Source organism: Callorhinus ursinus, unplaced genomic scaffold (genome assembly GCF_003265705.2).
Source record: "Callorhinus ursinus isolate GAN/ISIS: 27379988/994484 unplaced genomic scaffold, GSC_fseal_2.0 scaffold24, whole genome shotgun sequence".
NCBI lineage: Eukaryota > Metazoa > Chordata > Mammalia > Carnivora > Otariidae > Callorhinus > Callorhinus ursinus.
In genome coordinates this window covers 16,152,811-16,168,301 of record NW_027397086.1, presented here as the reverse complement: position 1 = coordinate 16,168,301, position 15,491 = coordinate 16,152,811, and the positions used below count along the sequence as shown (strand labels likewise).

Genomic DNA, 15,491 nt, shown 5'->3' with positions numbered 1-15,491 from the left:
CTGTTCTTTTGAGTACTCTCTTCTACTGCCTCGAAGTTAAGACTTGGCTCCTGAAATTTCCCAGTGACCCATCGCGTGCCTTCTGCAGTCCGAGATCCCGCTATAAAATGGCTTGTTCTCACCCAATCTTCCTGTCATCTGCCATCCGGGAGTCTGCTCTGCCTTCTTATTGGGCCAAGTGTGGGTCCACACCCTGCTTGCTCTGCTGACAAGGGGCAAGTTAGAACCCAGCCCCACACGTCAGCCCTTCAGCAGCAGCTGACTGAGGGTCTGCACCGTCAAGGCCACGGGGAGGGAGAAAATGGAACAGCAAGTTTTTCCCGAGGCCCCAAATGGAACTGGGCCTCTCCCTGGTATTTGGAGGGGGATGAAGCCGCCTCTTCCTTGTAAAAGGAGCACGCCCAGTCTGAGACTTGCTGTTGAGCTGGGAGGCTCCTGGAGGGGTCCTGGCCAACCGGCCATGGGTGAAGGCGCTGTTTGGTGGCTACAGCTGGGTGGGGCCGGAACCCGGAAGAGAGATCAGGCATGAGGCAGCCCGCCGCCTCTCTTCTCCCTTCTACCCTCTGTCCTCTTCTGTCGTTAGATGGTTCGTAGTTTCTCCCAACAGATCCCTCAGTTCTAGTCATAGGCCTGTGCCGTGCCAGTGTTGCGAGTTCAAAGAACAAAGGCAATCCTGTGTCAGCCTTCCCTCCCTCCCTGTCGCTCCCTCGCCTCTTGTCATTCCTGCATCAAACCAGGATAATGGGGTGGCTTTCCTGGGCCCGGCCCTGCTCCCTTCTCCCCTGCCTCCCCCTCCCTCACCTCGGGGCTGTGGTCTGCTTCTTCCCCCTCGTACACCAGGGCTCTTTCTGCCTGATCAGAGCCTCCTGGGCAGCTGTCAGGTGATGTTCAGGGTCAGGGCGGGGGACAGAACATGGGCAGCCGTATTCTTCTTGCTAATGGAAGGAGAAAAGGGGAAATGGACATTTGAGGAGACTTTTGGTCAAGAGTGTCATGGTAGCTTCTGGTTGTTGATTTTGAGATACAGAAGGAAGTGGCTCATCCATCCAGGGAGGCTTCTCCTCACTACCAGATTCCTGGGAGAGGTGGAGGCCCACCACATTGAACTGACTTGTGCTGAGGGTTATAGCCTGTGGGCTGCCACTTCCAGTGGGACAGCTTTTCCCACTGCGCCAAGTCCTTCTGTGTGCAGCCAGGCTTTGCACCCACACTCCTAGCCTTCCCTGTTGCCCTTGCTACCAGAAAGGGGGCTTCTCCAAACTCTTTCTCGTCCCCACAGGGTCCTCCAGGATCTCGAGGCCTACCAGGCATGAGGGGAGCAAAGGGACGCCGGGTAAGTGGGGCCCAGCCCCCGGGAGGCTGGCACTGGCAGGGGCCACCTGACAGGGAGACTACCTCCTGCTCCTTGCCCCCTGCCCAACCCTGAGACCTGTGACTTTCACGGCATCAGGCAGGGTTTCCAGCTCGTCTTTTCCAGCCCATTTCTGAACACCAGGCCTTGCCATCCCGTGGGTACAGACAGGGTCTGTGGTACCAATGTTTTGTCCATTCATTTGTTCATTCATTCATTCCACCACCATTTATTTAGCACTGACTATTTGCCGGCCACTGTTGGAGGCTCTGTAGATACCACGGGAGGATGGGAGAGGCATGACCTCTGCCTGCCCTCACGGCTCAATCAAGTAGGTCAAAGAGATAGTTTCGGGTCATAGGCGCATAGGTGGTGAAGCAGCTTGGGAGCCTGGGTAGAGTATCAGAGCGTGCTTCAGGGCTTCAGGGAGAGGAGGGTACTGGAGCTGGTGCCAGGTTCCAGGCAAGGGAAAGCCCTAAGGTGAGAGAAGGTGTGGCATGTTTAGGGGTCTCCACTGGCTCCCCAGAGGGGCAGGGGAGAGGGACGAGACCAAGAATTAGCAGGTGGCAAGCCCGCAAACCACAGTTAGGCCTATGGACTGTGTTCCCAGGGTAGTGGGGAGCCATAGAGGATTTTAAACGAGGGCTGGCCTGAGCACAAGCGCCAGAGGTGATCACTGGTACTTACTATGTGTCAGGTGCTGTCCATCACATATATTAACTCATTCAGTCTTCAACACTACTCTATAAAGAAGGTGCTGGGCTTCGTTCCATTTTACACACCAGGAAACTAAGGCACTGAGAGGTTAAGTCAGCTGTCTCGGGTTGCACAGTTAGAAAGTGGCAGAGCTGGGATTTGAACCCAGGGAATCTGGCTCTTCTGCATAGTGAATGTAGTCTCATTTTCAATCGTGCAGGGAGGGCTGACGGAGTGGTTTTTTTGCCCCCAACTGATGTATGGGTGCTGGGATAGGCAGCCTTGTAGAAGGGAACCACGATGGCACAGGTAGAGCCGACAGCCCAGGCCTGATATCCAAGCTCCATACGGGGAATCTGTGATTAGTCTCCTCTTGGCTGAATTTCAAGCGGTTTTAAATTTTTCCCCAAACCAGATGGCCAGCAGTCAGCCTGGGAGAGGGGCGGATTAGGAGGCATTCCTCTGGCCCAGCAGGGCCCCTACCACTGCTATGTCCTGGGTCTCTGCAAGTGGACCCAGGCCCATTGGCAGCCAGTTCCACCTTGACCCTGTGCACATGGCCTCCTGCCCCAGGAAGCCAGATTAGCTGGAGATTCAGGTCCCCAACTCACCGAGCTTCCCCCAGCTGTCTCTAGCACCCCTTCCCAGCAGTGGCTCCAAGAATGTATGTCCTGCTTGAGGAAACCCAGGCTCCCAACCACATCAAAAGTCTCCAGGGCTGGGAGGGAAGTGTTGAGAACATGAGCTCCTCCCTCCTGCTGGGTTTGGCAGGAATGCAAAACCTGTGGGATCGGCGCCCTGGGTCCCCGGCCTAAGAGTCCACCATTGGCCACTTTGCAGTGGGGGTACCTAGAGGCGCACCCATCACGCCTGCAAAAGAGCTCAATACTGGGCAGGCCCCCATGTAACAACTGGCTTGCCAAGTGACCTTGCCACCCTCTGAGCCTCAGTTTCCCCATATGTGCCATGGGTAAGGTACAAGGCCCTGCCTGCATCTCTGTTGATATGCAAGAGGGGACAAGATGGGGCCTCAGGCCCTCGGCTCCTGGTAGAACTGCTGACAGGGTCTGGGTCCACAGGCCTCTGTTGGAAGAGTGGGGGCTCTGGGGTCCGACAGAGACAAATCTCAGCCTTCCCAGTTACCAGTTCTGGGACCTCAGGCCAGTTTCTTAACTTCTCTAAGACTTAGTGGATGACATTCGGAGGAGGTTGTAAGGACCCAGAATTTGAACTCACATCAGCTGGATGCCCTTTTTTTTTTTCACCACCACCACAACTCACTGCTTATCAGTGTGGGAGTGAGCACCCCATCAGAGGGGGTATGCAAGTCAGGGACTAGAGAAGCCTGTCATGAAGGCTCTGGCCTGGGACAGGATGTTGGAGAAGACAATGTCTAAAAGCCCTGTTACCTGGGAGACTCCACCATCTCCCTCCACCAACCACTTTGAGGGAGTCTCGGGGATTCTGAGATACACGTGCCTGGCACTGGACTCTGCTCCCATGAATGGGGCTAAGAGCTCAGCAGACCTGGCCTCGAATCGTGGCTCTTCCTCTTTGACCTTGAGCAACTGATTCCGTCTCTCTGGGCCTCTAGTTTTCCTCTGTAAAAAGGGTGAGCCACAGAACTGACCTCTCTGGATGGCCATGGGATTAAATCCCTTGGCATGTGCCTTGCACATGGTGAGCACCTCCCTTTGATCATCCATCCCTTTGTCATAAGAGCTGCAATTGACCAGATTTTCTGTCCCAGCCTGGCTGAAAGGTAGCCCCAGCTTTGACTGCAAGCATCTTCCTGGGGACTGGCTATAAGAGAACAGACATATGGTTCTGATGGAAACCCGGGCCTGCCTCCAGCAGGGCTGGCTGGCCTGCATTCACTTGGAGCAGGAAGGACGAGGACGGGGGCACCCTTGGGACACAGGACAAGCTGCAGAGTGGCCCAGAGCAAGGGTTAGCATGTGCGGCTGCCCTGCTCCTGTCCCTGCCCTGGGGAGCCAGGGAGCGAGGGTAGCTGGGGCCCCGTTGCCGCCTCCTCCCTCTAGACAGCAAAGGCTGTGGCCCTATTTCCCCCAAGCAGTGCCGGCTTCCCCCTGAGCTCACTGGTCTCCCAAGGGATCGCAATCTCCCAGGTACCAGGAACTTTAGACATTGTCTTCTCCAACATCCTGCTCCAGGGCAGAGCCTTCATGGCAGGCTTCTCTGGGCCCTGACTTGCACACCCTCATGACGGGGAGCTCACTCCCACACTGATAGGCAGTGACAGGTCGTAGTGGAAAGAAACGGGCGTCTGGCTGAGTTGGGTTTAAATTCTGGCTCCTCCACTTCCTAGCTGTGTGACCATAGGCTATTTCCTTATGGCAAAATGAGGATAATAGCTTTTGGTATCATTGCTGCTGTGGCCGTTGCTACTGCTATTATTACAGATCACATAAACTTTCTTTCAGAAAGGCTTGGATTCTGGGGATGAATAGGGTGCCGTGTGATTCACACCAAACCGTCAACATTTCTGGGCCTCCACTGCAGTCCCAGAGCAATCCCTGTCCAGGGAGGTTTATGGCTCAGCTAGAGACAGAGGCCAGGGGCCAGAAGCCATCTCTCAGGAGGGCCCAGATGTCCACCCATCAGCTCAGTCTCTGTCCCAGCTCCTAAGACCTGGGATGTCCCCACCTCAGTCTGGCTCCATCTCCACCAGGCACCTGTCCATGAATCAGGGGCGGAAAGTCTAACACACGGTCTGACAGTGTCCATCTGAGAGAGAGGGGCCCAGAGAGGGGAAGGGGCTTGCCTGGGGCCACACAGCAATCCAGCAGCAGAACAAGGACTAGCACCCACAGCTTCTAATCATATGTTGTATTGGATCTGTGGAAACTCTCAGCTGGTTCTCTGTAGCTTGCTCTAAGCTGCCTGTTCTGAGGAAGAAGGGACTGAATCCAGATCTTCCAGGCCATTCCTCTGTGTCCCTGGCCCTGGGGAGCCTGATGCCTCCTCTGGCAGAGCCAGCTATTACTGAGCACTTACTAGAGGCCAGGTGCTGAACTGCCTGTGTGCAGTATCTCCTGCCTTAAGGGAGAGATTCTCATCCCCATTTCAGAGACAAGATAACTGAGCCTCAACAAGGTTGCCTGTCCTGGGTTTATTCAATCCACGAGGCACTATTTAAGGCTGTGGGAGCCCCGGGTAGCTGATAAAAGGAATTGTTGCTTTTTCTGGCTCAGTTATTAATGAAAGTTCCCTTGCTTAATTTTTAAATGAATTCTTCGTGCTGTTTTTCTCATCCCTCATCCCACCCCCCGCCACCTGCACATATGTTCCCCAGTCCCCTTTTGTGGCTGGCCCCACGCTCCCAGGCCAGGGTGGGCCAGCCTTCTGCACAAGACCCTCTTCGTCTCCCCCACATGACCTCTTTGGTCCCCTGCAGGACAAACACCACACTGTTCTCTACAGGGGGCCGTTTCCAGAGGACCCCATCTCATCTGCGTCTCTGTGGGAGTCCCTGTAAGGGGGTCACATGGACCAGTGGGTAGAACCCTGGAGGGGATGCACCTGCTGATGTGCTAAGGGACCTTAGACAAGTCACTTCTTTGACTGGGCTTTAGTGTTCCCATCTGTGCAGTGGGGGAAGGGCCTGCCTCAGGCGGTGGAGGGGTGGGGCTCCCAGCTTTCAAAGGGGTAAGACTGCTGTCTGGGGCTCCGCGGAACGGCCGCCTGACCCCTGCCCCGTTCTTGCCCCTCCACACGTCAGCTCCTCCCTCTGTGAGCAGGGCCAGACTGACTCGCACCTCTGGCTGGAGGAGGCTGCTCCGCACACCTAGCCACATGCAGACCGTCCCCGGGTCCTTCGCTGTCAGTGTCCCCCAAGGGTTGTGGTTCAGACACCCGTTTCTGCCCCCCGTGTGCTCGGGGAAGAGGATGCAGCCGCCGAGTCTGAGGGGCTGACTGTGCGGACCTGGCCACATGTGTCTGGCCCTCAGCCTGCCTGGCTCTGAAATGCATTGGCTGCCTGACTTCCGAGGTCTCTTTAAACAGGGTCGTTCGTGCACCACCAGCCCTATTCCAGAACGACAGGGCCTCTAGCGGAGTCCCTCCGTGCCTCGCCATCTCAGCAGGCACGCCGCGCATGGGTGACCCGCCTCAGGGTGAGGGTGTGCGGGCAGTGGGAGGAGAAGAGAGCCCCAGGCTTGTGCCGGGAGAGGCCCCGGGCTCTGGGCAGCCCTGCCCTCCTGGTTCCCAGCCCAAGGGAGACCCCTGCTGTCCATCGTGCTAGTCCCTTTTTCCTATTCCAGGGCCCCCGAGGACCAGATGGACCAGCCGGGGAGCAGGGGTCCAGGGGCCTGAAGGTACCAACCCCAGGGCCTGCCCTTCCTCACACCTCCCATGCTGCCTCAGGAATCCGGGAGCCAAGGCTCACACCTTCCTCGGCGCCAGGCCCCTGGGGGTGGCAGGGAGCTCATGGGCCACTCCTCCTGACCCTGGAGCCTGAGCCTGGGGGCGGGGGAGAAAGAGCACAGAGAGAGAGAGAGCAGTGACTAAGAGGGGGCCGGAGGAGGTAAGAGTAAGAGAGGGTGGGAAGGAACCTCAGGTGCCCTCTGGCCCCTTCCCTGGGGCCCCTAGCCCCTCCAGAGCCCCCGGGAGCCAAGATTGCTTCTACTCCCCGCAGGAGCAAGGGGTCCTTGGTTCTCCAGAGCAGATGGTGACGACAGCCAGCCACTCCCCTTGCCAGGCCTCAGTTTTCCCACTTGCACAATGGGGAGATGGGTGCGTCTGGTGATGACACAGGTTCCTTCCAGCTCCCATGGAGTGCAGAGCCTGTGCCGTGAAAGGTCCTCCTAAGCACTCTCTCCCACCCTCACATGCTTTGCTTCCTGCAGGGCCCTTCAGGACCGCAGGGCAGACCGGGCCAGCCTGGGCAGCAGGTATGTCAGCCAAGGCTGCCAGCCCCTCCCTGCTCCCTGCTTGGCGAGACGCGCCTCTAATGACCCCACATGTGCTTGCAGGGTGCGGCTGGTGAGCGCGGGCCCTCGGGCACACGAGGCTTCCCCGTAAGTAGCATCGGTTCTGGGAATTCCGTGGGGCTCTGCTGGGAGATAAGAGCCACGTTACCAGGTTCCCACCCTGCTGTGGAAACCACAAAGGTTCTGGCTGCCCACTCTGTGCACTGAAGACCCTCTAGCCTGCCTCTTTCCTCTGAGACTCGGTCTCCCCATCGGTCACATGGCAGCGGGTGGGGGTGGCACCCTGACACACTGCGAGGTCTTCCGGGCAGGGTGAAGGAGGCCATGGAGGGACTAAGGTCACCTCTGTTCTTCTCCACAGGGCATCCCAGGTCCCTCAGGCCCCCCAGGCACCAAGGGCCTCCCAGGAGAACCGGTAAGTGCTCTCTCTCCTCCCTCTCTTGTCTCTTTGCCCCTAGCAGGCTGGTCTCAGACGGACCACCGCCTGGGAGTGTGGCACGTGGTCAGCCAAGAAGGGAGGTTGGAGAGGGACGGGGCCAGGGCTCTGCTACCCTGCTGGGACAGGCGTGGGGGGAGGTGGGTACTGGCCAGGGAGCTCGGGAGCTCTGGGTTGGAGTCTAAGCTTGCTTGCCCTCCAGCCTAGTTTTCTTACAAGTAAATGGGAATAATTGTCCCCACCATGTTATCCTGTTGTAGAGATGAAATGAAGAAATGTATAAGCTGAGGGAACAGAGTATTCAGGTCTCCAAGGGAGGGAGGATGGGAATTGCAGGGTCTGGACAGGAGCCAGTGAGGGGTTTGAGACCAAGATAACCCTTCAGGAGGTTCCCTGGAAGGATGGGTTTGGGGGATGGCCCAAGGGTCAGGGCGCCCCTTGAGGAGGCAGTGGAGTGGTACCTCTGGAGAGGAGAGGACAGCCTTGAGGGGTATGGGAGGAGGGATCCCTGCATGGGGCAGGGGGAGGACAGGAGGCTCCTGCCCCCTGGGGCCCCGTGCTAGAGTCCCACAACTTTAGGCCCAAGGAGATGCCGTTTTGAACAGTGAATTGACCAGGACCCGGGTGGGGGTTTCCCGAGGTGGATCCCAGGTGGAAGGGCATTCAGACTGAGGGAAAAGAGTGAGTGAGCCTTCTTAGAAGAGCTGGAAGGTTCCTGAGTGGGAGAGGCCCCCCCCCCCGCCCCAGGTTTGAGGAAGAGGAGCAGGAGAGAGCGCAGATGGCTTGAGGGGGTGGCAGGAGACCAGTGGTGAGGAGGGAGCTGCAGACAGCGGGTCCTTGGCATGGCCGCAGAGTTCCAGGTTCTGGGGATCCTCTCCCTCACCTGCCCCCTCCAGACTGCATTATTGGGCCTCAGGCCCCAGAGAGGACCCAGGCTGCCTTCTCAAAACTGTGTGTGTCTGCCTGTCTTACAGGGCCCTCAGGGACCCCAGGGGCCTCTTGGCCCTCCGGGAGAGATGGGACCCAAGGTGAGCGCTGAGGGCCCCTCGTTTGTCCTGAGATGTTGCCGGGGAGGTATCAGTCAGCCCCTCGCAACCCTCCTCCACACGGGGTCCCAGGCCTGGCTGCGTCCTGTGTCCTGCAGAAACCGAAGGGTAGATCCCCTGGTGGGAGGGCAGATCCACCCTAATGGCATAGGGTGAGGAGCTGGGTTCCCAGTCCCAGGGGCAGCTCATGGCATGTGGGGGTGCCAGGACCCTCAAGCGGGTTGGCGGTGCCTCTTTTGCGGGACCATGGGAAGCCGCAGTGCCCCCACCCCAATCCCTGCTGGGACTTCCCCTTAGCACCGAGGTTTGACTGCAGAACCAGCCCTTTTGAGGGCATGCAGCGAGGAGCTCTAGAGGGAACTCCAACACCTCTGCCTTATCCAGAGGAGAAAGCTGAGCCGCAGGGTTTGTGCAGGGGCTGTAGCCATGCTGATGGTGATAACTCGAACCCCTTCCCACCCTTGTCATCGAGTAAAACACAGGGATCTGTCTGCCCTGAATACAGCCTTGGTTGGCTTCCTCCCCTGTTGTTATGTGAATCATGCTATTTTCCTCCCTGTGCTGGCCAAGGGGCTCTTAATGTGGTAAACCACACTCGTGGGGAAGGAGAAGGCTCCAGCAGCCTCTGAGCAGCCCCAAGGCTCGGCACTGTGGGCCCAACCACCACCCTCCCTGTGGTCCCAGCTCCAAGCTCCAAGAAGGCTGTAGCCTGGTCCCAGCTCTGTGTCTCTCCTGCTGTGTGACCTCAGGCACATTCCTTGCCCTCTCTGAGCCTGCCTAAGTTATCTCCTCCCTTACAATCCAAGCCAGCCCTTGCTGTAGGAGGGACCAATGGCATTTTCTTGCAGGGGCCTCCCGGTGCGGTAGGAGAACCGGGTCTTCCTGGGGAAGCCGGGATGAAGGTAAGGCAGGATGAAAGAGAAAATTGACTTGTTGAAACCAGCTCCCAGCTGGCGGCCACATCCTCCCCACGGAAGAGAAATGGGCCTTTCTTGTGTGGGGATAATGAGTTCTCTGTGTTCCTGGCTGGGGAGCGGGTCCTGGCTATGACCACAGTGGCGGGCCCAGCTGGCCCGGAGCCCCCGCCCCCCGCCCCTGCCCCCTGCCCAGCGATGTTTTCCCTGGCACCTGCCCCACGCCCGGGCGGCCACATCTCCTGGCCTCCTGAGATACCATCTGCATTTCAGCCCCTGAGCCCCTCATTACCTGCGGGGAAACAGGCGCCCATTGATGCCTGGGCTCTGGGGAGAGGCCCCCTCGCCCCCGGCCCCGTTCTGCTGTGGAAGAGGATGCAGCTCCCTATGCAGGCCCCGGAGCTGACGAGGGATGCTGGCAGCCTGATGGCCTTGCTAGGCAGGGCCTGGGGGAGCCGCCAGGGTCTGTGGGACTAGAGACAGACACCCCCTCCCCAGCGGTGCCTGAGCCTCCCTGCCATTCAGAGGGACTTGGACCAGCCCTGGGACTTTAGTTGTTGGCTTAGATCTAGAAACCTTTGCTCCAGCAATGCAGAAAACCACCCCATATATAAAACAGACAGAAATGGGATCCTCCTGGTTGGGGCAGGGCTGGGGGCTCAGCGCTCCTCCTCCTCCTGGTACCGCCCCCCCCCCCCCCGCCCGCCCTGGACATCAGCACAGAGGGAGACTAGTTTAGAAACCCCCACATGGTGATCTTTTGGGGGGCAGATGACATTTATTCTGGCTCATGTAGGGCCTCTTCCTCCTTTGGGTTTCTCTCCAAGGCTCTCAGGGAGAGTAAAGAAGGTGGTCAGCCACAGAGTTGCCATCCCTGCATCTGATCCTCCCTGGAGCCAAACTACCCAGGTTTGGATCCTGAATCTGTCCCTTCTTAGCCTCATGGGCTTGGGCTAGTGACGTAACCCTTGTGCGTGGTCCCTTGGTTTCTCCATTTGTAAAAGAAGATCCCTTCTCTGGCAGGGTTGTTGTGAGGTTTCAGTGTGAAATTGAGAGGCCCTTAGAGCAGCGCCGTGTAAGCGTGAGCTTGATGGTGGTGGCGTTTGCGTGGCCCCGACATGGCCAGGGCTGGCCTGGAGCAGGGGCTCTGGTTGGCATTTTACAGTGTTGCTTTGGTCCTTGGGAAGGAGGGGCTTCCCCAGCTCTCCGCCCAAATCAGAGCTGGTGAGGACAGGAAGGTGAGGCAAGGGCTGGGACTGGCCCTGCCCACCCCCATGGACTTGTGTTTGGCTTCTCCTAGGGTGACCTTGGGCCTCTGGGCACCCCTGGGGAGCAGGGCCTCATTGGGCAGCGGGTAAGTCGAAGCAAATTCATTCTTCCTGGAAAGCCACCTGAGGGGCACTTGGGTCTGGGGGAAGGGCTTTACTCAATCTCCCTGAGCCTCAGGGAGAACGAGACTATGAATTCCTATAGCCTCATTCTGTCTCTCTGGGTGAGCCAGCATTTCCACAATGCAAAGGCACTCTTGGAAGAAAAGGATCCAGTGGTCAACGTGTTTGAGACTCACTGCATGCTCCGTGTTCCCTCTTCCACATTAGCATTTTCAAGGCTCTGAGAAGGACTGCAGCCAAGACAGTGGTTCCTGACTTACTGGGATGCACTTTTACTTTTGAAAAACACCTGTTATCATCCCTGGAAACTGTTCCATGGAAGGTTATCTTCCCCTTTTCTAAAAGAAACCCACAAAGCTTGTCTTTGAGAAGCTTTGGGATGGCTCTCTGTCCACTTCTCCGTGCTCCGTGCCTCCGTGCCCAGTTTATACAGTCTCTGCCTGAATATGGCCTGCAGGCGTACTGGGGAGGGGTACAGAGCAGGCATCCTGTAGCACCTGCCAGGTACAGAAGGTGGGGTCCAAGAGGGAGGGGGAGTTAGCATGGGCCTCAGTTCCTGGGGGCACCAGGGGCAGCCCAAGTGCCCTTCATTTCTTATCATTCCTGTTTTTCCAATGCTTCGTGCTTCCCCTGCCCAGAGTTAACCAAAGCTCCACAAATTGAGTTAAGACATAGAAGGAGCAAGAAAGACCACAGGGCAAGGCAGGATGTGTGTGCAGCCCGAACCCCTGAGATGGTAAATCTTGTGTGTCAACAAAGACTGATCCATAGTTTTCTTAGAGTGCCGTGTTAAGAAGGATCCTGAGGCACAGTAGGAAAGAGAACGACGAGCACTCACGACGAGCACTCACTTGAGGCCCACTCTGTGCCAGGCCCTTCTCTCAAAGCAGTGGGAACAGAGCAGTGAGTAACAGAAGGCCTTGTTCGTATGGAGCCACCTTCTAGTGGATCCATTAGTGACATCTGCCACAGGCACGAGAAGCGTGGGGTCTCCACACCTGTCATGCCTTTGCCACCCCTGCCTCTGATGATCTCTGAGGCCCCTTTGGGCTCCGGTGCTGAATAGCCATGAACTCTGAAAGCCAAGAGAGAGACAAACTAATTTGACGGCCAATTTGAGAACGGAGACATCCAGGGGCATCTCTGGAGCTGGGACTGCAAGCAGAGAACTTAGCTGAGGGTCAGATGGGGATTCGGGGTCTTGGTATCATTCCCAAGCTTGCTGGCCAAAAAGTCTTAAGGCTGGCCTCACTTTCCTCATCTGAGAAATGGGATTCCATGAGGAGTTTCATGGGAGCTCACTCCAGTTCCAGAAATAATATATCGAAAGGCTGCCATCTGTGGGGTGCTTACACTGTGCCTTCCAGGCACCCTTAAAGGAAGTGGCATCAGCCCAATTTTCCGATGAGCAAACAGCTGCCCGTGGGGGCGAGGTATTTTGCTCGTGGTCGTACTGCCTGTGAACAGGAAGCCCAGTGTGGGAACTGAGGTCTCTATGACATCAGAGCCTTTCTCAACCACTGGGCAGCAGTGTTTCCAACTAACCAACCAACTTGGACACTTTGTAACTCGTATCTCATGTGGCCCCCACCCGACCCACTCTGCAGACAGAGCAGGCTGGGGCTTGGGGGTCTGCTCCTCCTTTTTGAAGAGCTGAGAGTGGGTACCTCAGCCCCCCTGCTCACTCACTAATTCAGCCACTGTTTACCGGGCACCTGCTATGTGCTGGGCGCTCCAGGGCCCTACTGCCTGGAGATAGGGGGTTGGGGTCCTGCCCCAGGGAGAGGGAGGAAGTAAAAGCACGTTGGGCTCCTTCCCTGGGAATGTCTCCTCATCTTTCCCCACCACCCTTTCCAGGGAGAGCCAGGCCTCGAGGGTGACAGTGGTCCTACAGGGCCTGATGGGCTGAAGGTAAGTGTCCTGCTGCTGTAGGGTCTGGGGAGGGGGATGTTCTGGAACTGCCTTCTACCTCTGCTCCCACTCCCTGCCTGTCCAAGACCTAAACTTTCTCCTGGAAGCACTGTATTCCCATAAAGGGAATGTCTGAGAGCAGACCTCTGGCTCCTATTGCAAGTAGCCTGTCCAGCATCCGCCCCACCCCCCACTGCCCACCCCCCGCCCACCACTGCCTCCTGCCCTGCTCAGATGGGACTAGGAGCCATCCCACCTTCCACTGCTCACTGCTACCCTTCTCCTCAAAACTCCAGCTCTCTTGGTTAAGGGTAGTACCTGAACACCCCTGCTCTGTGCTAGACTCAGAGCCCGCAGCTTTGATATCTGTTATCTTCCAAACATCCTAAAAGATCGGGAAAATAATAATCACCACCCATGACCTGTAAGCCACTATTTATGGTGGACTAGTCATGTATATATCAGGTACTGTGCTAAGCCCTTTGTGTTATGTAACACATCATTTAATGTTATGGGGTAAGTTCTGTCCTTAAATGAGGAAACCGAGACCCCGAGAGGTTAAGCAACTTGCCCAAGGACACACAGCTAGTAATTGGCACAGCCAAGACCCAAACCTTGGCTACCTCTCTCCACCAGGCATCCATTCTAAAGGTGGGGAGACTGAGGCTCAGAAGGAGGCAGAGGTGCACTCATCCAGAGTCTGTGGCTGTGAGTGGGGAGTCCAAAATTCAAACCTCGGGCTCACTGGCACCACAGCATGTAGGCCTAACTGCCCTGTTGCATCCTGTAGAATCCTCTGTCAGCCACAGATGCTGGCACCTTCCGCAGGCGCCAGGGCTCCCCTGAACCCGGGGGCCAGCAGGCGTCGCTCTCCGACTCACTAGCTTCATGTCTAGCCCAGACCTGTCCCTGGCTGCCAGCCCGGGCCCAGCCCTGGCACAGTACTAGGTGTGCTCTCCCCAGGACTGACCTGTCACACGGAGTCAGCTCCTCAGCCCAGGGACCCAAGGGCCACATCCCAGAATTCCCTCTGTCACCCATTTACTTTCCATGTGACCTCAAATAAGCAGCCCTCAATTCCCCAAGCCCCAGACACCCCCCCCCCCCCCCCGCCACTGCCCCATCCCCATAACTGCCCTCGGTCCCGGGCTTCCCCATCTACCAGGATGCCTCCGGGACAGGCTCCTGGCTGGCTCCCCATCTGCCCCGGGTTTTCCTTGCAAGGCCGTGAGCGCCCCCTGTCGCCATCCGTCTGCCTCCTCTCCTCTCCAGCTCGGCTGCATCCTAGGGTACAACTGGTCCTGGCTGGGGAGACCCAGAGCATTTGACAGCCCCTCCACATCCTTTGCCCAACACCTGCTTGAGCTGCAGTGACACTGAAGAACATTCTGGCTAAAATGCTCTGCATACTCACCATGCGCTCACACCACCTGCCTTAAGAGCTTTATGTGAATGAACCCGTGTAATCCAGCCACCCTGTGAGCTAGATTCATTCCCGTCCCCACTTGACAGTTGGGGAAACTGAGTCACAGTGCAGGGGCCTCTTCCATTTCTGGTCAGCCACCTTTTTTCTCCTCCGAATTGTGCTGAGGTGTGACAGGAGAGGGGGGCTTCGAGGCGTGGGTATCTCAACGCTGTCTTTCCTGCTCTCTCAGCATGGCTCCCGGCTCTGGCTTCTTCCTCTTTCACTGCCTTCAAAGCCAGTTCTGCCGTAGACCTTGGGCCACAGTAGTTGCTGCAGATGTCCAGCATCTTTTCTGGTCCTCGTGAATCCCAGGAGACCGTCCGCTTTCTTCATGGTGTTTGTCCAAGAATCACCTTCATGGTGAAAACCACCTCTCAGACACACACAGCACGTAATAGTCTATAGAGTGCCTTTGTGCTGATGATCTCTGTTGAGTTTGCCCACACCCAGCAGATGGGTGGTGGTGATGGTGGTGGTTACTCCTAGGAAGACTAACCTTTATCCAGAACTCACGTGCCAGACGCGATGTTAAGCTACTTAAATGGATTAGCTCTTCCAATCCCCATAGTAACCCTTTGCTGCTTATTTTACAAATGAGGATACTTGCCGAGGGTCCCGCAGCCATTGAGAGGTGGCAGCAAGATTCGAATTTAAGCAACATAACCCCAGGAGTAAGGGAGGTATTGTCCCCTGCACAGAGAACCTTGAAATCTGAAGGCACCAGAACCCTAGGGTCTCATGCATGCTCTGCCACTGACTTCCATGTGTAGTTGGGAAGTCTCCTCCTGTGTCTGGGCCTCAGTTTCCTTACCTATAGATCGAGAAGGTTGAGCTAGACAACTTGTAAGGCTCTTCTGAGCATTGGCAGATGTCCAGGGGACTCTAGGATTCTCCAGGACCCACCAGAGACGATTCTGTAGGGGATCCACAGGTTCGCTACCCCAGGCTGTGGGGGGTCTGAGTGGTCCCTGGAGCTGGAGCCCCTGAGGTGCCAGGCTGGGGCCCCTCTCTGAAAACCAGCCCAGCCACCTGGAACAGGCTGCCTGCCTCGGAGAGAGGAAAGTAGGTGGCCAGGGATAACAAGGCTGAAGGGGGATCCTGGACCGGGGTCTGCAGAAGGTTGAGCTAGACAAAATTGTAAGGCCCTTCTGAGCATTGGCAGATGTCTGGGGAACTCTAGGATTCTCCAGGACCCACCAGAGAGCATTCTGTAGGGGATCCACAAGTTTGCTACCCCAGGCTGTGGGGGGGTCTGGGTGGTCCCTGGAGCCAGAGCCCCTGAGATGCCAGGCTGGGGTCCCTGTCTGCAAACCAGCCCAGCCACCCGAA

At 57.1% G+C, this 15,491-nt stretch overlaps 1 protein-coding gene across 14 annotated transcripts in view; it reads left to right on the top strand.

Moving 5' to 3' along the window:
• Positions 1-15,491, top strand: part of COL27A1 (collagen type XXVII alpha 1 chain) — a 135,884-nt gene that overhangs the window by 90,192 nt on the left and 30,201 nt on the right. For 13 of the 14 annotated variants that reach the window (XM_073905865.1, XM_073905862.1, XM_073905861.1 and 10 more), the window contains 9 exons: positions 1,280-1,333; positions 6,331-6,384; positions 6,916-6,960; positions 7,042-7,086; positions 7,361-7,414; positions 8,410-8,463; positions 9,330-9,383; positions 10,696-10,749; positions 12,644-12,697. In XM_073905865.1, the coding sequence (XP_073761966.1) occupies positions 1,280-1,333; positions 6,331-6,384; positions 6,916-6,960; positions 7,042-7,086; positions 7,361-7,414; positions 8,410-8,463; positions 9,330-9,383; positions 10,696-10,749; positions 12,644-12,697 (468 nt within the window). The remainder of the gene's footprint in view (positions 1-1,279; positions 1,334-6,330; positions 6,385-6,915; positions 6,961-7,041; positions 7,087-7,360; positions 7,415-8,409; positions 8,464-9,329; positions 9,384-10,695; positions 10,750-12,643; positions 12,698-15,491) is intronic. The other variant, XM_073905860.1, reaches the window with a different exon arrangement.